Source organism: Centrocercus urophasianus, unplaced genomic scaffold (genome assembly GCF_019232065.1).
Source record: "Centrocercus urophasianus isolate 14NV4802_14NV808 unplaced genomic scaffold, USGS_Curo_1.0 seq_26, whole genome shotgun sequence".
Lineage (NCBI taxonomy): Eukaryota > Metazoa > Chordata > Aves > Galliformes > Phasianidae > Centrocercus > Centrocercus urophasianus.
In genome coordinates, this window is record NW_024884822.1 from 4,596,279 (window position 1) to 4,623,787 (window position 27,509).

Here is a 27,509-nt window from a genome sequence, read left to right on the forward strand (position 1 = left end):
TGGAGTACTGTGTCCAGGTGTGGAGCCCTCAGTACAAGAAAGACATTGAGATTTTGGAAAGGGTCCAGAGGAGGGCGACTAAGATGATCAGGGGGCTGGAGCACCTCCCCTATGAGGACAGGCTGAGGGAGTTGGGCTTGTTCAGCCTGGAGAAGAGAAGGCTGCGGGGTGACCTCATTGCAGCCTATCAATACCTGAAGGGAACCTACACCCACGAGGGGAGTAAACTCTTCAAAAGGGCTGACAACAGCAGGACTAGGGGAAATGGATCCAAGTTGAAGGAGGGAAGATTTAGGTTGGATGTTAGGGGGAAGTTCTATACAAGGAGAGTGGTTAGGCCCTGGAACGGGCTGCCCAGGGAGGTTGTGGATGCCCCGTCCTTGGATGTGTTTAAGGCCAGGTTGGACAGGGTCCTGGGCAACCTGATCTGAATGTGTGTGTTTGGTGGCCCTGCTAGGCAGGGGGGTTGGAACTACATGATCCTTGAGGTCCCTTCCAACCCGGGTGATTCTGTGATTCTGTGATTCTGTGATTCTGTTTAGAGGGGAGCACAGAACAACTAGCTCTAAATCTCCCTAGTTGGGAGATCTCCCTTGCACAAGGATGCAGTACTTAGAGAACATTGCTTCTGCCTTCCTTCAGCTACAGTAATTTCACATGGAGCTGACAGCTGCATCGATCACTTGGCCAGAACCACTTCCAGGCAACAGACATTGGATCACAAAAATGCCAATGTGACATTTTGTATCTTACCTTTCTTTTTCTTTGATGAGACATATCACCAGCTTCTGACGATCTAGATTCGTTTGAAATCCATATACAGTAAAAAATGAAAGAGCTACAAGATTGTTTTGAGCTGAAATTGTGTTTAGAGATTTTAATGTATGACCTCCAGAACTGGGTTCTTAATGACCAAAAGGATTTCGTACATCATCTGATTTTCCTATTTCACTTATACCTCATCAACAGTGAGTCCCAAAGGAAGAGTAAGTCTCTACATGGAGCTGTAACATCAATTTTATTTTCTTTCAGCATTAATCAGAAAATAAATTAATTTGGAATTTAATAGAAGCTACAGCTTCAACATCCAACAAAGTTTCGTTCATATATTTACTTCTTTTTGTTGCTTTTGTAAGTTGTTTGCAAAGTCTTAGCCTATCAGTGAATTGGGAAATTCGGATGCAAGGAAGTTGTTATAACCTTAGAAAACAAAACAAAACAAAACATAAAACCAAAATCTACAACAATCTGTTCTGTAAACCTGTTGGGCATGAAAACCCAGCTGTGTACAAAAGCCACTGGAGATTTCATCACTGAGACTTCTGCTACAGAGCTTCCATTGGAAAGCAAACCCTTTTATACCTCAGTGCTTCCTGAAGCAGCCAAGAAATCTCTACAAATGACTCACTCCTGAAAAATGTCAGGTTTTCCTTGAACTCAGAGGAGGCTTTGAAACCAGTGATTTCTTTATTCCTTAGCTGATAAAGTGCAATGAATATAAATATAGAAATAAGCCTACAGTGAGGATTCAAGCAGGGCTGAGCTCCTAATGTTGTACATCACTTTAAGTTGGCAGGAATTAGAAGTATTTATGACTTTGAGCAAACAAATATTGGGAGAAAATAAAGAATGGACACATGTTTCTCATGCTGCAATATATATTTATTGTCACTTTGGAAACAGCTTACCAGGTGTATATCAGGACTTCAGACTGAAAACAAACCAGGATAACGAACTCTTAGCATACATATGCCAGTTGAAAATTAGAGAACTGAACATAAAGCTGACCTTATAATATTTGAAGTTGGTCTGTTTTTGTCCCACTCTTTACCCCTCCCAACATATTTTTGAAGATGAACACCTTCTCCCCTCACCCACTCTTCGTTTCAATCTCAGAAAAATAAATTATCATAAAAATGCAGCTTTTCCTAATTTTACTAATGGTCTGCTGGCAATCTCAGAGCGTTCGTGTTGCTTAACAACTTCAGAAGGAAGCTAACTTTTACAAACCACGTTCTTCCTTTACTTTTAAGTAGCTACTGAGTTCAATTTCAAGGACTAAATATAAGCAGATTCGAGGTTTGGTTATATAAGACTCCTGTGGTTACACTGCAGTGCAAACATTTAACATATGCACTTTGCTGTTCCAGAACAAGCTGCATCAGTGCAAGATCTGAGTCTGTGCAAAAGAAGCTGGAGTGCTATAAACTCTTGAAATACCTTTCCTCTTTTCTCTCACATGTATTTACTAGAACATCTTCCTACAAATAATTTCACCAATCCCAAATACTATGCAGAAAAGAAGATGAAGATGTCAAAACAAGAAAGTATCCTCCAATACCCACCCCAAAACAAAGGTCAAAATTATTTTTCCCCTCCCTATTCTAGCTTTAAGTGATCATTAAAACAAGTGCAGAGAATGTGCCATACAAATATGAAGCTGCAGGCATTAAATTACAGAACACTCTGAAAATATTTCAAGCATAAAAAGTACACTTGATAATTGCAAAAATAAAGTTTCACTTTTTTTAAAAAACATTTTGATTCAAGCTCAAGCAAAACAACATTTTACAATTCCTGTTTCAGTTTAACTTCGTAGTAACAACCACTTCAGAAATCAAATAACTCAGATTTTTGGTGATAAAGTGACTGACCGTGTCTCTTAGCAAAGTGAAATGGTATATACAACGATGGTACAGACCTTAAGCATCAACAGCATGTTTCAGCCAAAAAGAAGTCTACAAGTCATCTGTGTCATTCTCAGCATCAAATGGTGCTGACTACTAAGAACCACAACCTGCAACAAACAGACATTAGGTTGGACAGGTACAAATGGAAGGAAGGATCTGTGGTGTCATACAGACTCAGTGTTTGTCACTGAACTTTTCCAGGCTAACGATTTTACTAGTGCAAGACCACACGTTTACCTGATTAAATGAAAACTCTTAAGTGTCACAATTTAAGAACACTCATACAAAACTATTTTTTTTCTTTTAAAAAAGTGCCACATACCATACTTTTACTAAAAAAGTTACAAACTAATGGAAGACAGTCTGCCTCCATCTCTTGTCAATGAGGAAAGGCCAAAGGGATTCTTTGATTCCTGCTCGAAATGGTGTTCTCTGACCAATCCCCAGCATCTCCAACTTGGAGCAGTCAAGCTGAGCGTTCCTTGGCCGAAGAGCGCCCACAACTGGACAATCAGTAATCTAAAAGAAGAATTAATGCAAAAAAGGAACACATCACCAGAAAATTAGAAATGGCAAAAATTGAATATTTATTTTCATATGTATGTTCATTTGGAACCTTTTTATTCAGGAAAATTCCCCTGTATTGTGTTTTTGTTTTTTTATAGTTAACTTCATCTCAGCATAGGAAACATCAGGCAGAGTGATGTGAAGTGTCTTGAGCTCTGACATTTCTCAAATACCTATTACCACCTATACTCTTTTTTGTTTTATTCCTATTTTTGAAGTATGACTGTAGCTACAAGGTAAAAATGATGATCAAAAATGTTGACAGAACCATATCCTGATTAGTATACTTGAAGAGAAATTGACTTGGCAAGAAAAAAAAAATCAGGCTTTCTCTCCATTTTCTAAGTCACATTTCAGTTCCAGCTACTACTAATGCACACCCTTGGAATTTATTTTTTATCCTTACCTGTACGTTAAATCCTAACAACATTATCAGTACTTCTTTCAGAACAGTCTTATTTTGGAGTGTCAACAGAACTGCAGAATTATTTTTTAAGCAAAGCAAAACTGAGTAAGTTTTTAAGCGCCTGAAATAAAACCGAAAAGTTCTTTCAGATTCCTACCCCCAAGACAATGTTCTGTCAACCTTTTATTTTTTTGTTTTTATTTTTTTTAAAGAAACAGAACACAAAATGTGGATTTGCTTATTACTAAGGGGAGCTGTTCTGCAGAAATAATATTGCATTACAGACAGAAACTGGTTACTGACTGGGTAATTCTGGCAACCCACCAGTCCAAGTAGCATCCTCAGCAATGCAACCTCTGTGCTAGGCATAGTCACACAGACTGTCCTGAAAAGGAAGTTTATCTGTGGAGCCAATGTGAGACCCAGATCTACTGTGTGAAAAAATAAAACACTTCCATCTTTCTACAGGTTCAACAGTGTATCACTTACTGGTCTCAAGTGGCTGCTGGGAAGGTTGAATGCATCTGCAATGGCACACGCCATTTCATACTTTGTCATCTGCTCATTGCCAGACCAGTGAAATGTTCCTTTTATGGAGGGGTCCTAGGAGAAAACAGGAAGCACAAGTGAAAATAAAGCAGCTAGCCTTCAGATTAATTCCCGTGTAAAAACTGTGCAGAACAAGTTTGCAGCGTGATGCCATCCAGACAGGCACGTTACAGCACCTCACTGATGTTCTGGGGACAACGTGCCTCCAGAGAAACACCTGAACAGGGACCGAGATCGAAAATTAGTGGTACATTCATTAGATAAAACTTCACAAAAACAGCTTGTATTGTGTAGCATTAACATGAAAGAGCTAAATCAATCAATGAAGATTAAATAAGTGGGGAGAAAGAACTCAAGAAAGAACTGAGCTGTTCTGTATTACTCACTTAAAAATAAAAAGGCAGAAAACACCACACAAGTTCTAAAAACAATGATCAACGGCAACTTTGAAATTACTTTCAACTGCTTTTTTCAGTCTAAGGTGGCAATCTGTAGAAGGCACATTCGGAAAGGTTAAGCATTCGTAGCTCTTGTCTTTGTACTAGAAGAAACACAGCAATGTTCAGAAGGATCTTCCTGTCACTTCGCCCACTTTTGTTTCAATTATCAGAACACTTGCACACTGTCATGCAAAGCAGATACTGCAGTCTTACTGATAACTCCTTCCTCCCTCCCACTGTTCCAGAAATACAAAGAATAGTGCAGGTTAGAAGTAGTTTTCAGTTGTTCATTAAGAGCTTGAACTGATTTTACCCCAATTTTTCTTGAAATTCTTACCAGCATTCTTTTTTCTGCTAGCTGTCTGCAAACAACTGCTACATCCTTCACATTTGTAGGAAATCTTTGCTGCCAGTGGTCCATGTTGGCAGACTTATTACTGAACTGCACTTTATCAAACATAACAGTCACAGCACTTTCCTCCAGTCTTTCCACCTCCCCATACAAAACAGGAATCCTAAGTACTGCAGCACCTAAAAGACAGAATATTTTGAAAAGTGTCAATGGGGTTACAAATAGGCACTGGTGCTGTACCAAAACCTGAAAGATGTTTTGGAAGTGTTAAGAAATCTGTTGGTGATGTTAAGCACATATAAATAAGAAACTAAAAGCAATGAATATATTTGTACTCAGAATATGATTTTGAATGTTGCTTCCTTAAAGCAATGTTTATGAACACCAAATTAATACAGACCTATTTTCATTTATACCACTGACTTTTTTTCACTGTTAACAAGCTTACATCAACACTGCAAGAGAAACTACAAAGTCCATTTGGGTTAGAAAGAAAAGCTAAAAAAAAAAAAAAAGTAACTGCAGTTACTCCAGCATTTCACATTGCCTCTGAGTAAAACCAAGACCATAAACTCCCACCAAACACTGTATTTCAGGCATCCATCACAGACAGATACGTTTCACCCAGCATACAGAAATCCCCTGCACAAAAAGAGGACATTCAGGATATTACCCCACAAAAAGACAGAAACACCAGAATCAATTTGAAGTTTTACATATAAGGAACAGATTGACAGAATGCCTTTGTAAAGAGTATTAAATGTCAAACAGTGAATGGAGAAATGAAATTAACAGTAAACAAGTACAAAGACATGGACATTTAACGATGGAGTAATGGAATACATCATACGAGTATCTCAGAAAGACTGATGATCTTTTGAGGAAGAATCCAAGGAGATTAAGACAAACTGATTAAAACTAATGCAGATATTATTGCTTTAGGTAGTAAAGAAAAAAAAAAAAAAACACACAAAAAAAACCCCAAATATAACAGCTACAACACTGATTAGCTGCTGCTTTACAGCAGTCACAGAATCACAGAATCACCAAGGTTGGAAAAGACCTTCAAGATCATCCAGTCCAACCATCCAGCTATCCCAATAGTATTCACTAGAAGTCATTTGTTCACTCAATTTGTTCTTCCCAGTATGTTCAGAAATATCTTCTCAAAATTCTTTCCTCTAATGTAACTGCTGCAACCCACTAAAGCCTGAGCAAAACATTATTAAACAAAACTGAAATGCTGAATTGTGGAAGGATCTAGCAAGACACGCACACTGCCTTGCAAAACGTACTTGAATTTGGTCAGTCTTAGTTTTTACAAGCAGTTTTTGTAAGTTTTTATAAGCAGTCTAATCTTTGTGACCAAGCTAGAAGCAGGAGCAAGCAGAATCACAGTCAGCTTCAGAAATTATAGTCCCATAGGAGACCGAAAGAATAATCTTTTAATTGATTTTTACTTCACGTAGACTTTTCCTAGAAAGCTTTTTTTTTTCTTAGAAAATTTGTTTCTTACTCCTAACGGCAAGCCTATAATTAAGGCCTACTACTTTCAAATACAGTGTTCATTTACTTGTTGAAAGATCATCACACTAACAAACTAATTTATCTGTTTTTCCATTTTGTGACTAAGCAGAGCAGAATCAGACGGAGAGCATCGTATTCACTTATCAGAAGCCTCTTTAGCAGGAGCACCGAGATCATTTTCTTCAAATTTCTTGGAGAAAAAAAAAGCAATGTTTATTTCCTTTTAATCTGTAAAGAAAAAACTGACAACATATCATCTAGAAACCATCAAACCTCCCTTAAAAGTTTAAAGAAAAGGGACCATGTTTAAGTTCTACTTTTTTTCCTTTACTAAGTAAACCTTTTAAAATTGTACGTATGTATTTTACGTGCCAATTTTCATCAAGAAAAGATTAAAATAGTGAAACGAGTTGCTTAAAATAAGAAATATATGTTATTAATCCCTTATAAAGCTGTAATACAAGAACTCTAATGTGTGTGGTACATGGAAAGTCCAGTGCTTACGCAGTAAGAGCAAAACAGGAGATCATTCAAGAAAACCAAAACCAAAAACTTGAATCACAAGTCTGGTTTTCCCCTACACGTAAATAAACATTTAGAACAAGTGCAATGTGTCCCTCTAGGTAGCAGCAGCTATATGCTGTGTGGTAAAGGTACAACACATTCATGATCTGTTTGATTTTTCTTTAGAAAGATCAGGTGAGCTTTAATAGACAACTCTTGCGAACATCCATCAGCAGAGAACTAGAAAGATGCATGAAGATCAGCACAGCTTCGGTCAACTTGTGAGTAAAACGACCGACTCCCGATCGCATTACTTTCTAAATCCATTTTCCATGGTTTTGCAACTGTATCTCTGACATGGGAGTTAATAAACATGAAGCTAGCAGACAACTACACAAAATAGGACATTTCTATTAGAAATGTGTAAGTGCATTCTTACCTTCGTTATTTTCCAGGACTGCCTTTTCACCCTCCAGCTTGGTTTTACCGTATAAGTTCAGGGGATTTGGTACGTCCGTCTCTTTGTAAGGAGGGCTGGTTCCATCAAATACATAGTCTGTACTGATGTAGATCAGAAATGCTCCAATCCCAGCTGGAAAGAAAACATTTGTACATAATCCATTTTAATTCATGTCTTGTTTGAAACCTCAGCAAATCCTTAAATTTCCAGAAAACTTTGTCTTCTAGATCCATTCGTACCCTTTTCAGTCTTTTCAGTGACCCATGATATAGACTCTGACATGGACACCAACGTCACTCAGAACATGGATCAACTGCACACTAGCAGCAGAAATAACATTCAGAACTTTGAGTAACTCTTATTTGTTTTTGTCTATGTAAATGCAGTATTTAAAGGCACCAAATCCATGAGATAGCCTCCTTACCTGCCTCTTTTGCTAAGTTCCCTGAAGCAGCCACATTGAGCTGGGAAGCAGCATCTGGTTGGCTTTCCACAACATCTGGCCGTCTCTCTGCAGCACAATGCACTATAACATGAGGCTAGAAATTAAACAGTAATTTAGAACAACGAACACTGTGATCTTAAGTCCCTCAGGCAAAAAGGCATTTCACTATCTTGTGAAAACAATAAAAGTAGCAGCAGTACTTTTAATCAGCACGTTCTGAGGAGCAAGCTTTCCTGAGAATGCAAAACAGAACCAAACTGCCTGAAGGTTTTGTATTAGAACACCAGCAGAACCTGACCATTAGTTTTGCAATCTTGAGCTCCATAGGCTTCAAACTTACAGAAAAACTCAAGTTGTCTTTTTTTTTTTTCCTTAAACAGCAAAATAATACAAAATACGGAAAAATGCATTACCTCACATGTAACGTTACAAAAAAATAAATTACCCAAATACCTATGGATAAGCTATTCTCACAGGCATATTTCACACACACTGTTAACGGGACATTTAAAGTCATTTTCCAATGCACAATGTTTTCCAGGTTTTACATACTCCCCTTGCAAGTTAGAACAGGAAAACACCATACTGCTCGTCCTGCACATGCAACAAGCGGTTACAGGTCACTACTACATCAAATCTCATGATTACCTTTTCCTTTATACCACAAGAGCTGGTGTACCAACACACACATTCACCACCTGCATTCTCTCTATGGTGATGATGATAAAGTTCAGAATTATTTGCACCTACAAAGTAAGCCTATACTCCAGATATAGCATAGATAATAAAATCGAACTTCAGAGCTCTACCGAACCATTACTTCCACTAAAGCCACATTGCCTGAGTACCAGAATGGCACTGTCAAGTAGTCATGTCAAGCATCTTACCCGTCTACGCCAGAAACTCACCTGAAAATCATGGATAATGTCATGAACTGCAACGGAGTTCAGAAGATTAACCTGCTCAAATTTAGGCTGAGCTCTTCTGTATCCACAGCCAACAGCATTCCAATTATTTTCATTGAATTCTTTGAACACAGCTCTACCAAGAAGTCCCGTAGCACCAGTGATCAGAACTCGTCTACTGGGAATATCAATATCTTCCTAGGAAAGGAGAACAGGAGAAGTTTTGTGCTCTATTGTTATTCATGGACTTCTCATCTTGAAGTGTTAGCAAGGCTACAGGGAGGGCTGCTGTATTAATAAGCTTTCATTGTGATGCATTGTGAATTGAGTGTCTCATGGAAAACACACAGCTGGGAGCACTGATACTGTACAGAGTCAAGTAGTTAAACATATTGAAGATGCTGAATACAAAATTCAAATGGGAAACTCACGTACTTCTACAAGAGAGGGGAAAAAATCCCCATAAATGTGCAAAGACAAACTCAAAAGTGACAATTTTAACCTCATTCATAATCTGCTAACTCACTGTGGGTGCACCAACAGAGATCATGGCACAGAAGACTTGAACTTTACAGGGGCATCTCTGAAAATAAAGCCTCCTATTTTATTATGTTATTCCTTGACATCAGAGGCAGATGCTGGCAGGATGGCAGTACAGGCTGTACCTTCCCACCAATATTCCATAACATTTTGTTGCCATGTGACAGATGACAACAGAAAGACAGTATGACATGATGGCATCTGACATGAAAGTGTGTATGAAGCAAAGGTGATGTACTGAATTCCTCTATGTGGAGAAAAATGGTACCCAGTGCTGTTCCTCAGCACTTGCTGAATATTCACAGAGACCAGACAGTGGATGTGAACACAGGGAGGTGGTGGGTGGTGCATTTCAGTAGTGGCAACATCAGGTCAACTTGGCTGGTCCAGTTTTATCAGTGAGGGTGAGAATGCACAGCTAACGATGCAGACAGTTGAAAAACAGTGCTCTGTAGCTGAAAATTTGTTCTATCAAATAGGAAGCATTACTTCCAGAGCAACATGCATATTACTAAATAAAATAAATTCATCATTTATGAGCACACCAGCCTAATAACAAATTAGCCAAAACTACTGCGCTCTTGTCTTAGCTTAATAAAAGGCAGGTGAAAGCAATCAGGTTACTTTATCTCTTAATCTCTACAACCAAGTAAGCCTTGCTTCAGCCACAGCACATTCAGTACTTGGGATGGCCACATGCACCGGTCCACATGGAGCTCCTTTCTCCCCAGCATCACTCACTACTGTCAAGCCCTCAAGACTGCGAACACTGACTCACAGCTGTCTGTGCAACCTTTATTCACTTTCACGCTTTCCTTCCACACATATTGTTGAACAAAAGCCTGCTAAGAACAAAAATGAAAGCACATGCTGCTATGTCAATAAAGAAAGCCTCAAGTACACAGGAACTACAAATCCTGGATTTCCCAACTGCACCCTGCATAAGGATACTGTGCTGAGTATGCTTTTGGTAACAGTCTGCTATGCAGCTCTGATAACCCATTCCCTTCCAAGCACCCTCACGGTTTCAGCACAACACAGCTCCCTGTGGCTGACTGCAGCACTGATTTCTCTACTCTTTGCCCTTTGAGTCTTAAGTTTTCTGTCCTGCCAGGTGCAGAGGTGTGATGGGTACAGCCAAGCCCAAAGCAGCTGTGTCAGCACCGTGCATCTACGTTCCTCAGCATTATGGCAAAAAGTGATTATTTCCATAAATACTGGGTGAAAATGGGTAACTCTTAGCTGGAAAACGGCAAACCGCAACAAACGATGTTAAAAAATAAATATGCCTATCTTTATGTTGACTTTGATCAGAGAACAGAAGTGTGCTGACTGCTCCTCAGGGCTGCGTGCGTGCCTCTGAGAAGTGGGAACAAGGAAATGGTGCTTGCTTTCTCTGTTACGGACTTTTCAGCCTCATAGGAGAGATTACTGCTGCTTCTGCAGACAGGGCATATCTGCTCAACCACATCAAGGACTTGCTGCACAAACCAGAAGGAAGACACGCTCTAAAAACGCAGCAGGACCAACACGAATGCGTAACCTCACACGAGAAGTAACGCGTACAGATTAGCAACACTACGAGACAAAACACAAAAGTACGATCTACAAAAACCGCAGGCATGAGCCAGGACCGGCCGGCAGGAAAGCGACACAAGGAACCAGAACGGGACGGCACGGAGCCACGACGAGCCGAACGACTCCCACTGCAAGCGGCCTGCACAGCGGCGAGCCCCGGGATCCCGCCGGTACATCGCCCCGCACGGCCAGAGCGCAGAGCGGGCCGGGGCCGGCGCCGTGCAGCGCTGCCGGCGGGCCGTGCGGTACCGGCGGCCGCTCCGCCTCGGACGCGCGTCAAACACCACCGGGCAGCCGCGCGGCGCCGGGGCGGGCCCGCCGGGCGGCCGTAACGCTTCGGGGACTCGCAGACGCCATTCGGCGCCGCGGAGCTCCGCCGGTCGGTTAGCGCCGCGCCCGCCGACACGCGACCGACCGACACCGCTCGCGGCGCGTCCCGGCCCCGCCGCACGGCCCGACCGAAGCGACCCGCACGGCGGCCCGCCCCACGGGGAGCGGCGCCGCGGTCCTGGGAGACCGGCGCGGCCCCGCGCACCTCCACCAACTCGCAGCGCCCGGGCACGAAGCGGATCTTGAGCTCCTTCTCGCGGCCCACCATGGCCGCCGCGCGCAGCCCCCCCCGGGCCTCGGCCTCCTCCGCTGCGCCGCCGCTGCCGGCGGACGTGCGTGCCGCGGGACGCGCCCTCACAGCGCCGTGCCCCGCCCCGGGCAGCGCGGTGCCGCGCGCTGAGTGGCTGAAGGGCCTTAAAGGGGCCGAGGGCGGCGAAATGCCGGTAAGGGCGGCGGGGTGGGGGCGAGGTCTGCTTGTCGCCTTGCGGAAGCCTTCGATTAGAGAAAGCAACGCCGCGGCCGCCGCAAGCGAGGCAGCGCAAGGGGTACAAACTGAGTGGGAGGTGCTACTTCTCCTCCTGTTCTATACTTCGTTATACTTCGAGTAGCTTCGTTGCTCTTACATGATCAGTGCTTGCAGTATCACCTTTCATCCTTTTTATTATGTTTTGTTTTTTTTTTTAATAGTTTATAATACTTAACCTCGTTGAAGCAGTGAAATCATTAATACCTACTCGATTGCAACCCCCGTAATAGCCCTGTGAGCACAACGCCCCAGGAGGTGACTAGACCACTCTGTTTCATACTGTAATTTCAGACACCGTTTCCCTCTTTCTCCTCCTTTCAATCGCAGCACTGGAGTACGGCAGCAATCCTCCTCCCTAACCGCCCAGTGCCTTACCTGCCCCGATTCTGCCAGCACTTGAGGCATTACCTCTGGAGGAACGACCAGACAGGGCAGCGATTGCACCTTTGTCTGCTTTTGTCTGCAGAGAGCACATGGAGTGAGAGGAGCAATAGGTCCGTTGACCTTTCAAACCAGGACACTAATCCCAAATCCATCACGTGTAGATCTGAATCCTATTCTGCTTTGTTTTCTTCCCGCTAGCTCCATTTAAGCTGCTCGGTAGGATCACGGGAACAGCAGCATAACCAGGTTGAACCACTGCACACTTCAAAGCTCTCCTTACCCTTTTTCATTGAGGACAGGAAAAATCTCCAAGGTCAGCAGCTTCCTCCTTTACCACTTACACAATTGCTCTACACTCTATATTCATATTTTCAAGTTAAAGCAAAACAAAAACAACAAAAAAAAAAAACTGGCACTGCTTTACCAACTAGGTCCCAATCATTTGAGAGTTGCTCTTATTTTTGCCCGTGTGAAACACGCTGTTCATAGTTTAATAAGGATTTAAAATGGACATAAGCAAAAATGCCAATCAGGGTAGAAAGCTTTAACCATTGAGGCACACAAAAAAGGTACCCCTGCAGTACTGCACTTGCTATGTTTTTGCCCTTCGGCAAACTTCAGCTAACATGACATGTATATTTCAAAAAAGCTACATTAATTCAATGCTATCATTTCCTTGCTTGAGCTTCCTAGAGCCTTCCAATAACATTCACTTGCCTTAATCTCTTGAAATAAAAGGCTAGTTTACATAACTGAAAGCGCTTGTTTTTGTCAGGTTTTTTCCACCAGCTTTTTGCTTTCTGGTTTATGAACAGAAATTTTACCTTGGAAATCCCCTTTGGTGTAGTCTACCTGAGCAGGTAGGCAAGCGCCAGCAACCATGTATGAAATAATTCTATTCTAAGACAAAGTCCCTCATGTAGTATCATCACACATTGCCCGAGTTCTTCCATTTTCAGTCGTGTTTTACAGATTTCTCCCCCAGCCCCATTACTCTTTGCAGTGTTGCTCACAGACAGCATAGTCTAACCAAGTGCCTTACCACAGTCACTGTTAGGTGTACAAGACTACTTAACACAGCAATTTCTACAAAGACCATCAAGTAAGACTACACCAGTTCACAGAATGGCCAGGGTTGAAGGGACCTCAAGGATCACCAAATCTCCAACCCCCCTACCACATGCAGGGCCATCAACCTCCACATTTACTGCCAGATTAATACATTTAATACAGGCAGCCCAGGCCCCCATCCTCCATAGGTTTCTTTTACTCCACTCACAGAGTTGCTTTTCAGAGAAAAAAGCCAAACAAAACCAGCTAGCTTTATAATTTTCTCCAGTCTGACTGAGAACCCTGACACTCTGAAATTCTCTCAAGTTCTTCATTCAAGTAACTCTGTGCTTCAGAAAAGCTCCTACATTGCAAATTTTGTATGTGTAAATTGAATCTTGCCAATTTAATCCTTCTCTTCAGAAGTTCAAATAGCACAGCAAATGCACAAAGATCGCATTAGCTACCAGATCTATCCACATACTTCCTTAGACTTAATACACATCTTTTCTCAGTACCCCCATGCTTCATAATCTTGTGGTGTCAGTTTAAATACCTCAAGTTGTGTACATTGCAGCACCCGTGTACAAGACAGTAATGCATACTATTAGCAAAAGCAGTTCCATATTTCACTTCAGTTCCATTACTTCTGTACTAATAGAAATTCACAGGAAGTGAGAGAATAAGGGATTTGCAAGTCGCATACAACATGCAGTTCAACTGAATAGTTTTTTCAGTAAGGTTAGAAAACTGCAGTGTCCTTCAGGCAAGACTGACAGTGAGTTCTGTTGTGAAGATTTAAGTTTGGAACACTAGGTCATTTACAACATCATTTGATTTTGGTTTTCATCTCTTGACAAAGGACAAAGACAAAACATCATTGGAAATATTTATTCTAAAATATCCTTGATTTCTGATGCATTTCAACAGATTACTTCCACCTTGCCAAAAACAGTTCTACACAGTGTGTAGTGGGCATCCTCTCACTCAAACCAAGTTCTGTTAGTATTCTCTTTCACATAAGATCAGCTAAGATAGACAACTAAAATGACCATGACAGTTTAAGTCTTGCGAGTACAGCATCTGTAAAACAAACTCCCCTTAAGACACTTATCTGAGCCACATGATACAAACATTTAGATGGACAAAGCAGCTGTTTTGAGTTTTACCTGGAAATCTTTTTCTGAGAAGAGTTGCATTATCCAGCCCCAGGAATGAAGTTACTACACCTTAAATATGGATCCCATTAAAAATATCCATGCCAACTACACAATATAGTTTTTACATTTGTTCTATATTACATAAGCCACAAAGGAAAAAGGGTTTTTAGAAATCATTTCTGCCCTTGGCATCAAAGCAACCATAACCAGCAAAATTAGTTTAACAAACTGCAGAAACTCAATAGTTGCAAAATAACATTCACAAATGCATGTTTTGTTTGTCATCCCTTTTGCCTCATGATTATTCACCTTCTCTTCAACAGGTCGGCTTGAGTTCAAACTGAGTACCTTCAGAAAACAAAGCAAGTCAAACAGTGACAGTTATAGTGGTAGTACCAGGAATCTGGAACATACCAGTTATGTCTTCAAGTAAGAGTACGACCAAGCAGTTTTCTGAAAATGGATTGCTTTTTTTTTTTTTTTTTTTAAAATCACATCCCAAGCATTCGTAGCAATGTCTATTACAGATGGCAGCCAAGTTCATCTTGAACAGTCTGTTGAAATCTTCTGCAGTACTTGTGTACATTGGTAATACTTTTCTCAACAATGAGAAGAGACTAAACTTTGTTTCTATTGCCTGCAAAAGAAAAACATCACTGAGTTTTTGTTCTGCACAATTGCTCCCTCCAAACTGAGCAAATATTTGTCTGGTGGGGGAGAGGGAGGCACTAGATACCACCTAACAGGCAAGACCACGATTTCAGACACTGAAACATTCTGAAGTGAAGACCTAGTTGAAATTAATTGCTGCTTCTCTCTCCTAGTCTGCTTCCCTTTTTGCACTCTTGCCATTTTTTTCCTATAGGCCTTTTACTTTTACCTGTACAGCTACAGCAGGATAAGGCTCTGTAAGGTAGCAGCTCAAAAAGATGGGCTCAGACATCTAGTTGAGCCCTTCTTACTCTTGCTGCTCTTGTAAGAGGTAGTGCTTGACACAGCAGGTAAGCTGTGAGAAGAGTGTTAATAGGTGACAAACAGCAGGATAATTAGGTTTGCATCTTGCAATATCACACAAACCACTTGACCCTCCAGAACCCACTTCTCAACATCAAGCAAGCTTTCCTGTCTGACTTCAAATAGATCTCAGGTTAAAACAACCAAGGCTAGGAAGTGCAGTGGCAAAAAAATCCACTGAGAAGATCCCACACAGCTGTAGCCTCCAGTACCTGCTGTGAAATACAGCATGTGCCACCTCCTTCATTTCCCAGTAGGGTACATTGAGCAAGACTATCATATCTTTTTTGGATACATTTAAGATACACAAGGACCAAGTTTATGAATATCCACGCTTACCTTCTTTAAAAGGAGTTTTTGGAGGAATATTTTCCTTGCTATCATGCTGGAAAGCTTTAGAAGGATCAAAACGCCTAATGCCCTGAATTGTATATAGCTGCTCCTGCAGATCTCTGTTTGTTTGTTTCTCTTTTGCAAGAAGTGCACGCAGTTTTGAGATGTCCTGAAGAAAAAAATACTCAGGAGTTAGATCAAGAAAAATAGGAAAGATACCTCTGTATGTTGTGTATCTAACACTAACAGATCCCCTTGCTGTTCTGGAGACTGATGGCCTATTAAACTAGCTCATTCAGGGAAATCAACAACTACAGAAAACAGAGTCTGCAGAATTAGCCTGCAAGAATTTGGAGGATTTAGCATAAGGAAACAATCGAGCAAACAGTTAAATTCTCCATTTTTAACTTATTTGACAAACCTGCTGCAGGTGGGTATTATATTCCTTCAACTTCATAACATGCTTGATTTTTTGTTTCTGGTTTTGGTGGCCAAGTAGTTTAGCATACGCTTCACTTAGTTTATTCAGTTCTTCTTGAGCTGCACCTTGCTCATTTAGAAGAGCATTTTTCTCTGCTTCAAATGCATCTAGTTGTTGCTGAAATACATAGTACATTTAATAGAAATTAAATTTGAGTGTTTTTTGTTTCCCCCACTACACACTTCCTCCCAAATGGAGATCTGCAAGTACAGACAATGGTTTGGAAAGGGAAACAACTGTCTCAAGGGATGTTAACTTACAAAAACGCTGCAGAATAAATGCCTTCAAATGAAGAAATAGCCTATTTATTTGTCAAGAGCAGAACTTGATTCAACCACATAAATATTAACAAGATACCAGTGAGAATTGACTTCCTTACACACCTGGAAGGGCTTAGTTTTGTTATGCAGTTCTTCATATAGATTACGCCAGGTCTTTATCTCTTCTTTTAAGCTAGAGGTCATGTCTTCATGTATGGTTTTCCTAAGAAACAAAAAGTAAAGTTGCATCATTTTTACTATTAGCTCTCAGCACACCTTCCTACTGTAGTGTGCTGCAATACCCAAGTTCAGCTTCACAGAAGTCACCTTGATTTTTCCACTTCAGATTTTTTTCTCAGATCTTCAGTTAACTCTTCCAGTTTTTCCTGTAGTTTTGTCACTTGTATGAGGCAAGACTCTTTTGTTCTCTCTGCTTCTGCTTCTTTTAGCACAAGCTTTGTCTGGGCTTCTAAAATCATCCTAATGAAAACATAACCCACCCTTAGTGAAGCCCAATTAAACATCTTCAGAGTAACTTAAAATTAGATAAAATAAAGCTAAATGTAAAAACAATATTCACCACATTCAGAAGCTGTTTCTGAAGTAAATGAAATTAAGATTTGTACTAACATTACTCTAAGATAGAAATATAGTACAGAAAACACTCAAACTCAAGACCTACAGTTTAACTTCTACAAGGAAGCTGTCTTTTGAAAGCAAGGCAACATTATGTTTTTTGTATTTATTACTGTTAAGTATTAGCAACTCTTAGTGAAAGATACCTGGCTAGTTAGACTTGCACACACAAGTTTATTCAAGTAGTGTGGATGACTCCCAAGGATTTCCAAGTTCTCTAATACACTGCTTTCCTTCTCTTACTTCAGCTGTTTATTGCACCATCTAAGTAGAGACTAAGAATCCTTTGCCTGCCAGTCTACTATGACCAACTCAAAAAATAATTCCTCAGCTTTTTTTAATAATTAAGACAACAAGCCAAAAAAGTCCCACAACTCAAATAGAAACTGGAGGAAATATCAAGCAGCTGGGAAAAAAAAGGACAACACCTTAAGTAGCAAAAGTGTTCTGAAATAAGTTGGAGCAAGTATGATTATGATTGTGCTCTGGTTAACCTTAATATTGCGGCTAAGGGTAAACAAGACAGCAAAAGCATTACAGAAATGCTTTTTTAAGTCAGGAAAGTTGATTCATGGAATGGCTGGAAAGACTGAAGTGTAATTGTGGGCTTAAACCCAACCTCAGCTTTAAGAGCTAGCTAGGAGCATTAAGAGAAAAGGGGAAGGGAGGCTAGCACACACACAATATGTTCTTCCCTAACGTACAAGCAGTTACCAGGGCTGCCTAATACTGGCATTTGTATACTGGAACCTTTTGACACCCAACTCTCTGATATCCTCCAATCATCAGTTAGTTGCCCACAACAGCAGACTTATACCTGGTCTGTCACAGTGAGCTGTAAGGACAATATTGAATCACTAAGTTGCAGTTAGCTGGTGAGAGAAGCACGTCCACAATAACTGGCCTAAGACAACAGCAGGTTTTGCTACTTACAGCTGCACACTAAGCAAAGGAAGGTCTTTGGTTTCTTTCACTGCAGGGTAGTAATCTGTTAAGCAGCATCTGCTTGTAAGCAGAATTTGAGATGACAGACAATTCAGAAAGCAGTAGTAGATCATCACATACAAATTCAGTATTTGCTCATCTGCTCCATAGAGTTTGTTCATTTGTGGAACAGTCAATGTAACTGATATTTCTAAGAGCAACATTCCAACAGAACCAGTTCAACTTTCACCTATGGGTCCACGTGAAGGAAAGCTACTTAGTAATTAACTGAATCAATTAGTTTACTAATTAATAAAATACTAATTCACTTTGTCTATCAGTATTTTCAAACCTATGAATTGAGAAAATGAAAAAATTTAAGGCTACACTGAGTACTCATTTTATTGGATAAAACTGATAATTTCTAGCGCAGAAGGCAAGCAAGCCTTGGCTAGTATTCTTAGGTAGAGGAAAAGTTTGTCAGCCCAATACCTTGCACATTCTTCTTTTGCCTTGTTTTTAGTGTAATCTGCTTCCTGGAGCAGCTGTAGATTATCTTCACATATTTTTTTCAGGTCAGCAACTTGCTCCTGCAGAGAAGTGTTCTCCAGTTTAAGACTGCATATTTCTTCAGCTATTGTTGTCTTGTAGCTGCCATGACAGTGCAAAGATAAGTATTGCCACTTTAGACAAAATATAGATTAAGTATAAACCCATAAAGCCTTAAGCAGGAATACTATGGATCACTCGTGCTTTGGTGAAAACAAACACTGAAAGACTGACTACATCTGAAAGATTCATCAACACTTGTGGGATGCCTTGCATCCTTATCAATGTACTACTTCAATATTTTGAGAAGGTTTGCAAGAGCTGTAGGATAAAAAAAACCTTGTTAAGTCTCAAAACTTGCACTGAATCAGGAAGGCTTTCTGCAAGTTATTTCAGAGCACAGAGATAGCTGCAACTGGTGAAGACTATCAATGAAAACGGAGAGCACTTGAGTGCTTGATTAGACTTTGGTAGAAACATCCACAGCTTCCCGATTGTTGAGCATGTCATTATAACTGACTGGTACTCAAAATAAATAGCTTAATACCAAACACTCCACCACAAAAAAAACACTGCTCATAAATGAGCAGCGTATATAATTGTAATTCTAATTAAAAATAAATAAATAAATCACTGCCCTACTCTTTAATGGAACTGAAATACCTTTCAAACTCAGCAACATTCTCTCCCAGTTTACGCAGCGTGTTGTTAAGCTCTTCTTGGATTTGCAGAACTGTATTGCTGTGCGTTTCCTTGATTTGCTCCAACTCAGCATTCTTCCTGAAACAAGCATTCAGCATTTCATGCTGGACATAAGCATGTCTGAACACATTACCAAATGCTATTATCAATTACAGAAAGCCTGCAGGAGCAGCAATATATTAATCCTGACATACCAGTATCCTGTCACAACTTCTCATGAATTAAAGCACAATCTTCAGACTTAGCAGCTTTAACTAAACACTACCCCCCACTCTTTAACTTCCAAAATATTCATGGAATAGATTTACTGCCTGCTAGTAAGCTTTCAATACATCAACACAAACAACAACTTGCTCGAAAAAAAATCTTTCCTAGCAATTGCCCTGTCTAGGGTATAAATATCTAATACAACTCAGATGTAGCTAACATTTAACAGTAACTTCACATTACTACAGTGTTGGCACTTCAAGCATGTTAAACAGTTTTAAGATAATTTATAATAAATCACTCATATGGATAGAAAACCTATCTGCCATAATTATTCAACAACAGCAAGAAAAGTTTATATGCGTTCAGGTCTCTTTAAAGCCTGAATGAGGCTCAAAAGCTTTGTGTACATTGCTGATTCCACTTTTCTCTTTCTATAGCTTTAAACTCAGTTCATTTCACAAACCCTTTTAACTTCACTTCCATCTGTGCAAGTTCAAGGGCTTTAGATTTGGTTTCTTTTTCCAACAGCTTCACCAGCTTCTCAGCTTTCTTCTCCTTAGCATGTAGTTTGTCCAGCTCATTCATTGCACTCTTCAACTCCTCTTCCAAGAGACATCTCTCACTCATTACCTCATCCTGAAGATTGAGTAACTTCTGGTGCACAGATGCAGACGATTCCTGCAGAGTATCACAGGGTTTAAAACTACTGGTAGTTTCTTAAGAATGAAAGGCTACTTTGCAATCTTTAAAGCACAGAAGGGCAAATGGGCAAACTAGAACTACTGTACAATAGCTGTTATTCCAAGAAGAGCACACAGCTTCTGCTAACCAGCACCCACTTCTACATTCTAAAGATTTAATCTTTAGAAATATAAAAACTTCATGTGCAACCAAAAAAAAAAATCAGAACATTTAGTCTCAGTTATTTGGAGTAAAGTATTTCAGACTAGAGTCTGTGTTTACCTTTTCTTGCTGAAGTTGAGAGATTAATTCCTCTTGTTTCTCAAGTAGTTTTTGGTGTTCTTGCTCTTCTATGAGAACTTTTTTCTTCAGTTCCTCTATTTCAGCATTCATACTCAGGACTTTTCCTCTGCTCTCAGACGATTCTCTCTCTGCATAGAGTTAGCATCAGTGCAACAGGTAATACCTTCTCTGTCTTCAAAGAAGCACAACATCTTTTCTTGATAGTTCTATTATTCTGGCTTTAAAGTTAGTCAAGCAAGAAAAAAACCCACCTCATAATTTACCCATCTGGAAATTCATCAAAACCAGCTGAAAGAATCCCACTTCTAATTAAGCTTGAACAACAGCAAACTTGATCTCAATCAATTAGCTTTTATCAAATAAAATGGTACAGCTGGGGAAAGCCTGCTAAATGATTCACTCAGAGTTCTGAGGAGTGGGGTGGAGTTGGGAGAGCAGCAGTGAAAAAGAGCCCCGGGACATATTCTCAGTACTGCTGTGAACTTGTGTGTAAACTACTAACAGTGAAATAAAGCTGTATAGTACTAATTATTAAGCAAAAGGAATAAACATTCAACTTTTTGATTGAAGACCAGCATTGAAACAGTTTTCATCATTATACTATTCACTTCAGTATGTCTCCATGGAAATAAAGACTCAGACTTGTTTCCATACAGGCTGGTCTGGTCACAGCTGAAGCTGAGACATGACTTCACTTAAAGTCTGCACTGGCATTTTAGACAAACTTTTTTACAGGATGTCTATGTGGTCCCAACTATGTTAACAGCATTCCAAAACTAGCAATTACCTTTTTCTTGTTCTAGAAACTCACACCGTTCATTAAGTGCTCTGAGCAGTGTATTTGATTCTTCCTCTTTCATTCTGAGTGTATCCCTCAGAATCTTCACGTCTTGCTCTTTCTTGATCAGTGTCTCCTCCATTTGAGCAACATCTAGTTTATATTTCTCTACAGTTTCTGCAACACTACTGTAGAATAACATTTGTTACCATAACTTCATTTTTAAGATTTTAATTCAGCACAAATGAGAGATGCTTGGAATATTGAATGCTGTTCCTTTTCAGCAGGAAAGCTTCCTTTTGTTACTTAGGCTTATTTTGCAGCATTAAAACAGGTTGATTTAGAAACAGGTGCATTTAAAATTAAATGCAATTGATATAAAAATCTGTACTCTAAGAGAAGCTTACAATCACATAATTTAAAATATGCACTTCAGTTCAATTAAAAACAGAACTAGTTACTATACTTCATTTATAGATGATTACTGTCATTACTTTTTTTTTTTTTTATACAGGCAGATGAGTTTTGACAGAAAAGCATACACACAAATAAACCAGACTTCAATAAACCAGAACTTAAGGCAAGCTCACAAGGAGCCTCTAACTGAGCAAATAGGCAGAAGTGGGACACTGAGGGAGAAGGAATGTTCAGATTTAAGTGAACTAAATTGGAATGCTTTTGTGTTTTCAGTTTTCTGGACTAGGTACACATAACTGAGGAGCTGGGTAGTGTTTCCACCTGTTACACAGCACTAAACTGGTAGTGTTTACAGTCAAACTGATATTCTCCTCAAGCACCAGCAACATGGATGATTCATCACAGCTATAAAACAAAAACCAGAAAACTGCCAAGTTCACTTTCTTTTTTTAAGTGATGCCTCCAATACATAATTTTTAGTAACTCAGAGGAAATAAAAATAAAAGCTGAGCTTTGTATACAAAAACTTCCTAAACGTGGGCACATCTTTTAACTCCCTCCCATTTACATGGAAGGATAACCACCCCCCCCCCCCCCCCCCGCTCTCATTACTGTTAAGCAGAATTGTTCCCAAACTTCTGCTTCACCAAGAAAAACAAAGCTTTATTTTGCTGCCTTTTAACGTAGCAATCCAGTTCAAGAACAATTCTTACCCAAGCTCTGTGATATATTCCAGGAGTTTTTCAGTGTCAGACTTATCATCCACTTTCTCTCTCTCTGTAGCAGATCTAAAAAATAAAAATAAATTATAATAAAAAAAATAAATCAGAACACTTTCCCTATCACTATTTAAACACTTCAGAGTTACTTGTAGGTTATTTGTTTACAGGCAAACAACTAAAAATCAGTCACTGGATCACTACTTAATACTGACACATTCTTCCCATAATCAAGTGTGGCTGATGCTTCCATTTGCACTAAAGATGCTGTAATACATTTTACCACAACTGAGTATATAAGATAGGCTGCATTAGCTAGACAAACTATCATTGCCTCCTTTCATCAATTACATTACCTTCATTATTAGATTACAGTTAAAAAACACAAAGATAAATACAAAGCATCTGCTCACATTCAAGCAATCAGACAGTAGAGGAGAACAAAAGGAAAAAAAAATTTGCTTTTCATATAAGGAAAATTTTCCAGTGGCCATCATCCAAACATCTTTCCATAAAACTAATTTCAGGCCACTGATAATCTCTGTTTCCTCTCAACAGAAGGATGGCCTTAATTTTTTCTTTAAGCTACATGCTTCAGTACAATAGTTACATTGCTACTTCCATTCCTTTCCTTCCTACTTACAGCTTTTCTTGTAACTGTGCTACTTTTCCTTTTGAATGCTCCAAATTCCTTTGAACTTCCTGCAGCTTCATTTCCATGTTCTCCTGCTTTGCAAGTGCAGTCTGGAAAAAGATGAATGTTACCACCAGAACCAAATTTAGTATGAACAAAGTCCGTTTTCTTAGAGCCATATTAATTCTTAATTAAACCATAAACAGGACTTAACTACAGTACTAGCTGCTATGCTAAATGTGACTCCTATATTCAAATAACCCATCTGCAGATACATTAGCTGTTCACTATAACTACAGACATGCACAACCCAGAAAACCCACGCACAGCTGCAGCAATTGGACAGATCAATACAATAGGAAAGGCATTGCAACAGAGATGTGATGACAGAAGGACCAGCATGACAGAAAGGTGCTATAAAGTAAAGGAAGATTGCTCACCTGTATCAGAAAATTCTAGGTAGCAGTGAAAACTCCACAAAGAAGGGATCCCCAACCAGAGAACATTCCCCAGTGGCAGTCAGCCCTTAAATGAGGTCTAAGAGAGGTGCAGCCAGTCTGCAGCCCCTCTGATCACGCAGCTGAGTTGCCTTCACCTGTGCTCCCAGGGCTGACCAGGTCCTTTCCCCAGGTGCTCCATCAGTGGCTCAGGCCGTGACTCAGCAGTTCCCATACCATGGCTAAGAGCTCATTTAAGGCTACTGCTTTTTAAATACATCAGTTACCTGACCAAACTGATACTTAAACAAGTACTTCTAGAGTTCCTCACTCAGAGGAACTGAGGAACTTCACATATCAACAGCAAAATAAGGAACATTCGTTATCGATTGTCCTTCCTAATTCCACTGAATGGAAAGCAGAAAATTTTGAGTTGAGGACAGGAAAAAAAAAAAAAAAAAAAAAAAACAAAAAAAAAAGCAGAACTGCTGCAAGCTCTTCACTGGTAGTTCCTGAACAGATCAATCCTGTGCAGTATAAAACAGCTTACCTTCTCCTTAGCATCCCTCTTGTTTCTGAGCTTCATTAACTCCATACATAGACTGCTCATTTTCTTCTGCACGCTATCTTCAGATAGCTTATTAGAGATTGATAAAAAAAAACAGTATGCATAACACCTTCATATGAAACACTCAGTCTTTTAAACTTTTAACACAGTATTTTCCTCCCACCCACAACACTGATCTCTACGTGTCCCAGTAAGTGATGGTAGCACACCCATCTCTGTCCTTACACTGACACACACTGTCCCAAACAAGACACTCTCTGAACATGAGGCAATGAAGGGGTGCAGAAAACATGGCAATGGGGAAGATTACTCTTGACCAGGGAAGTTAGTAACAACCAAGTCAGAGCAAATAAGCATCTGTATGAATACCTTAGATTTTAGTAGTTCATTGGTTCTTGTTAATTCCAGAAGCTGTTTTTTCAGGCAAGCAACATTTGCCAGAAGAGATGTTTTCTCCTGAACTGCAGCACTCAGCTTAGCTTCCATCTTAACAAAGTCTTCATCCAGGGCCTGAAGTTTTTTATCCTGCTCTCCACGTTCTCTCACTAATGCACGAATCTAGAACATAACAAGTGGTCTTTTCTATTTTATGATATTATTCTTCTTAAAATCCTTAAGTTATGACTGCTGTTTTCCTGAAAAGGCTGATTATCTGAACTGTATTGGCTTACATTCAGAACAGAGATCTTCAATTTTGTCATTCAGACAGGATATTATGCAGAATTATTTTTTTTACATGCCACACAACTGTAGTTCTAACTCTCAACTGTCTTACTGTGTGCTACTAGCCTACTGTAATTTGAGTTAGTCTTGTCTTTGACTTGTGAGAGAATACGTGTCTGTTTTCAAGCCAAGGAGATGTGACATCTGAGACGAATAGAGTAGATATGAGTACATAGACCTGCACTGAAAGGAAAAGCTAGCTGCGTCTTAAACTTGAAAATTATAGCAGTTTTTGAGGGGAAAAAAACAGCAAGACTTTTAAAAAGAGTTGTTAAATAGCAAACCCTTTTTAGCAGTAGAAAACATAGGACTAGATTCCTTTATTTTCTGTTAAGAACATGGTTTAGCTGCACAGCTGCTCGGGATTAGCAGGAATTAATACAATTCCATTCCATTAACAAGCCCAATGTGTTCTACAAACCATAACATCTGATAATCTCTGCTCTGTGTAGAGCACTTGTGCACTATGTTATGTAAAAGAAGCAAATCATGCCAGCTTCTCTTTTTAAGTCTGGAAAGCAGCCAACATTAAGTGAATGCAATTCAGTGATTATTCATACCTCTTTCTCCAGTGTCTTCTGTTTCTTTTTCTCCCTCATAAGGATAAGATCTTTTCTAGGCTTCAGATTCCCACTAACTGGCTGTTGAAAACAAACATGTTAACTGATGTCTAGCAACATATTAGTTCAGCAACAGTTAAACATAAGTATAGACAACACTATTAAAAAAACAGTAACAAAAGAAAAAAACTCTCCTCCAGATAGGACAGATGAGGACCAGCTGTACTGCTGTGCCTTCTTGAATGGACAGCTCCCAGCCATTGCAATGGGAAGCAGACTAAGAAGGCATGAGACATACACATCTCTTCAGCTACATAACACCACACCAACCTCTTGAATGCAGCTGGGCTCACAAAACTTCTTCCTATATCCTAAGTACTAATAAACTCAATTAGTAAGTTATTATTCAACTCATTAACCTATCTATCTTCAAATCTCCAGCCTTACAGATTGAACTGAGAACCCCTCTTTATAAACCCCCTTTATTTCTTCCTCCATCAAGTGCATGCTCTGGTCTAGCCACCACATGAAAGAAACAGAAACAAGATTTTAAGAGAAGCAGCTTTGTTATAGTTCTATGCTGAGCAAGAAAGCAAATAAAATAAACACAATCGCAAAACAAACAAAAAAAACCCAATCCACATTAATGAAAATATCGTGTAGGCACTCTGCAAAGCCAACAAGCCACTCTGTAAGCTCAAATAATCATCATGTGATCCCAAAAATCCACTTATCTATCTTTCTCTCCTTTGTTACTATGGAATTCAGGCACAATAATGTGCTCCATATTTTACATAGATAAGTAAATAGTGATTGTATAAAAGAGATGTGCATGGTTTAAATGAACAAACTGAGGTTTTAACCTCAGTGCTGCAGATGCCACAGAAAAATCTTACTAGTGATCCAAGAGATGCAAGTCTCCTTCCAGCTCCAGAGGCAGTTGTATTCTTCTCATCATTCAAACTTGTTTCACCTGCAGGAGGATACAGAAAAGAACAGTGAAGAAAAAGGGTGTGAATGCATACAGTTAACAAAATTTCACCAAGGTAGACAAAAACAGTTAATTTGTTATACCAGCGACAAAAAGCTATCTGATTATTAGACTACCCACCTCACAACCTAAAGCCAGCTGCTTTCTTAACGCACTCAAGCAGTCAGTGTTAGTCAGCTAGGCACACAACAAAGTCCAGAGACTGACTTCTAGATAAAAGCCCTTTTTGAGAAATTAGCTTCTGCCAAGCTTATACCCTCCATCCAGATTCACACTACCAGGCATCAACCAAAGGACTTTTTATTTATTTAAAAAAAAAAAAAAAAAAAAAAAAACCCACACAAAAAAACACATGAAAATATCACTAGAGGCAAATTTAGTGAAGTCCTTGAATCATGTATCTTAAAGCACAGACTGCACCAATCAGTAGAGATCACATATAAAACGGCTCATAGAAAAAAAATTGGAACAGCCATGTTCTTACATCTGGAAGGAACGCAATGAGCTGCAGAAAGGAACCAGCAAAGCTTGAAAGAAAAGAACAAAGCAGTAGCAGCACACAGACGTTCACAAGTGCAGCGTTCAGAAGTACTGCAGCACAGCTTGTAGGGCTACTCACTGTTGTGTTTCCTAACGCGCTGATCTGCTTCAGAGGATGAAGAGCTCCTCGGGGCAGCTGAAGACTTGGTGTCACAGGAGCCTCGGAGCAAGCTGCACGCTATGGATGATACGCAGAACAGGAGAAAAGCAGTACGGAAAGCGACAGGTTTCAACTCGTTGGAACTGAAGTTAATAAAATACAACAGCTACACGTGCTTTAAAATAAATAAGTTTAAAAAATAAAAATCCGGCGGAGGGAAGCGCTGCTCTTCTACAGCACTGAAGCTGAAGCCAGGAGCTTCACCTGTAGCGCAGCGCAGGACCCAAACCCGCTCGCAGATGCACGCGGCGACACAACGCAGCGCCAAGGGGCTCTGAACTCCTGCCCAGCCACAAAGCTCCCCACCGCCACCCCACAGAACGCGCAGCGTCACGGCGGGACCCCGCACGTACCCGGCTCGTCGCTGAAGCGCCGCAGGGGAGCCCTACGGGACGCCATGGCTGCTGACAGAACTGCGCGCCGCTCCCCACATTCAAAGGCATCAACGTCCGCCGCCACGCACTGCGGGCGGCCAA

At 40.1% G+C, this 27,509-nt stretch overlaps 2 protein-coding genes across 4 annotated transcripts; both read right to left on the bottom strand.

The window, feature by feature from the left end:
- Positions 1 to 1,640: 1,640 nt before the first annotated feature.
- Positions 1,641 to 11,601, bottom strand: MAT2B (methionine adenosyltransferase 2B). 2 transcript variants are annotated; one of them, XM_042826548.1, is made up of 8 exons: positions 11,499 to 11,601; positions 8,849 to 9,043; positions 7,920 to 8,034; positions 7,475 to 7,627; positions 4,990 to 5,183; positions 4,153 to 4,266; positions 3,013 to 3,209; positions 1,641 to 2,797 (listed from the first exon to the last, which is right to left on the bottom strand). In XM_042826548.1, exons 1-7 carry the CDS (start codon positions 11,559 to 11,561, stop codon positions 3,039 to 3,041), a joined length of 1,005 nt encoding a protein of 334 aa, XP_042682482.1. In that variant the 5' UTR covers positions 11,562 to 11,601; the 3' UTR covers positions 1,641 to 2,797; positions 3,013 to 3,038. The 2 variants fall into 2 exon arrangements, with proteins under 2 accessions (XP_042682482.1, XP_042682481.1); XM_042826547.1 differs by having other exon boundaries at positions 1,641 to 3,209.
- A 2,563-nt stretch (positions 11,602 to 14,164) lies between these two features.
- HMMR (hyaluronan mediated motility receptor) lies at positions 14,165 to 27,445 on the bottom strand. 2 transcript variants are annotated; one of them, XM_042826283.1, is made up of 18 exons: positions 27,387 to 27,445; positions 26,953 to 27,051; positions 26,239 to 26,315; positions 25,343 to 25,423; positions 24,429 to 24,617; positions 24,042 to 24,128; positions 23,064 to 23,164; positions 22,415 to 22,489; positions 21,294 to 21,469; positions 20,486 to 20,634; positions 19,986 to 20,200; positions 19,274 to 19,390; positions 18,554 to 18,712; positions 16,829 to 16,981; positions 16,625 to 16,724; positions 16,182 to 16,358; positions 15,767 to 15,929; positions 14,165 to 15,050 (listed from the first exon to the last, which is right to left on the bottom strand). In XM_042826283.1, the coding sequence occupies exons 1-18, from the start codon at positions 27,430 to 27,432 to the stop codon at positions 15,031 to 15,033; spliced, it is 2,184 nt and encodes a 727-aa protein (XP_042682217.1). In that variant the 5' UTR covers positions 27,433 to 27,445; the 3' UTR covers positions 14,165 to 15,030. The 2 variants fall into 2 exon arrangements, with proteins under 2 accessions (XP_042682217.1, XP_042682216.1); XM_042826282.1 differs by having other exon boundaries at positions 21,294 to 21,472.
- Between the last annotated feature and the right edge of the window lie 64 nt (positions 27,446 to 27,509).

Excerpts from the sequence above, each read along its gene's own strand:
- MAT2B (XM_042826548.1), bottom strand. The coding sequence starts at position 11,561 with ATGGTGGGCCGCGAGAAGGAGCTCAAGATCCGCTTCGTGCCCGGGCGC. Across the intron at positions 7,628-7,919 it reads GAACTTAGCAAAAGAGGCAG|CTGGGATTGGAGCATTTCTG; the intron begins GTAAGGAGGCTA and ends TTTTCTTTCCAG. Across the intron at positions 4,267-4,989 it reads TAGCAGAAAAAAGAATGCTG|GACCCCTCCATAAAAGGAAC; the intron begins GTAAGAATTTCA and ends GTTTTCTCCTAG.
- HMMR (XM_042826282.1), bottom strand. The coding sequence starts at position 27,432 with ATGGCGTCCCGTAGGGCTCCCCTGCGGCGCTTCAGCGACGAGCCGG. Across the intron at positions 23,165-24,041 it reads AGAGGGATGCTAAGGAGAAG|ACTGCACTTGCAAAGCAGGA; the intron begins GTAAGCTGTTTT and ends ATCTTTTTCCAG. Across the intron at positions 15,051-15,766 it reads AAAAACTCCTTTTAAAGAAG|GCAATAGAAACAAAGTTTAG; the intron begins GTAAGCGTGGAT and ends TTTCTTTTGCAG.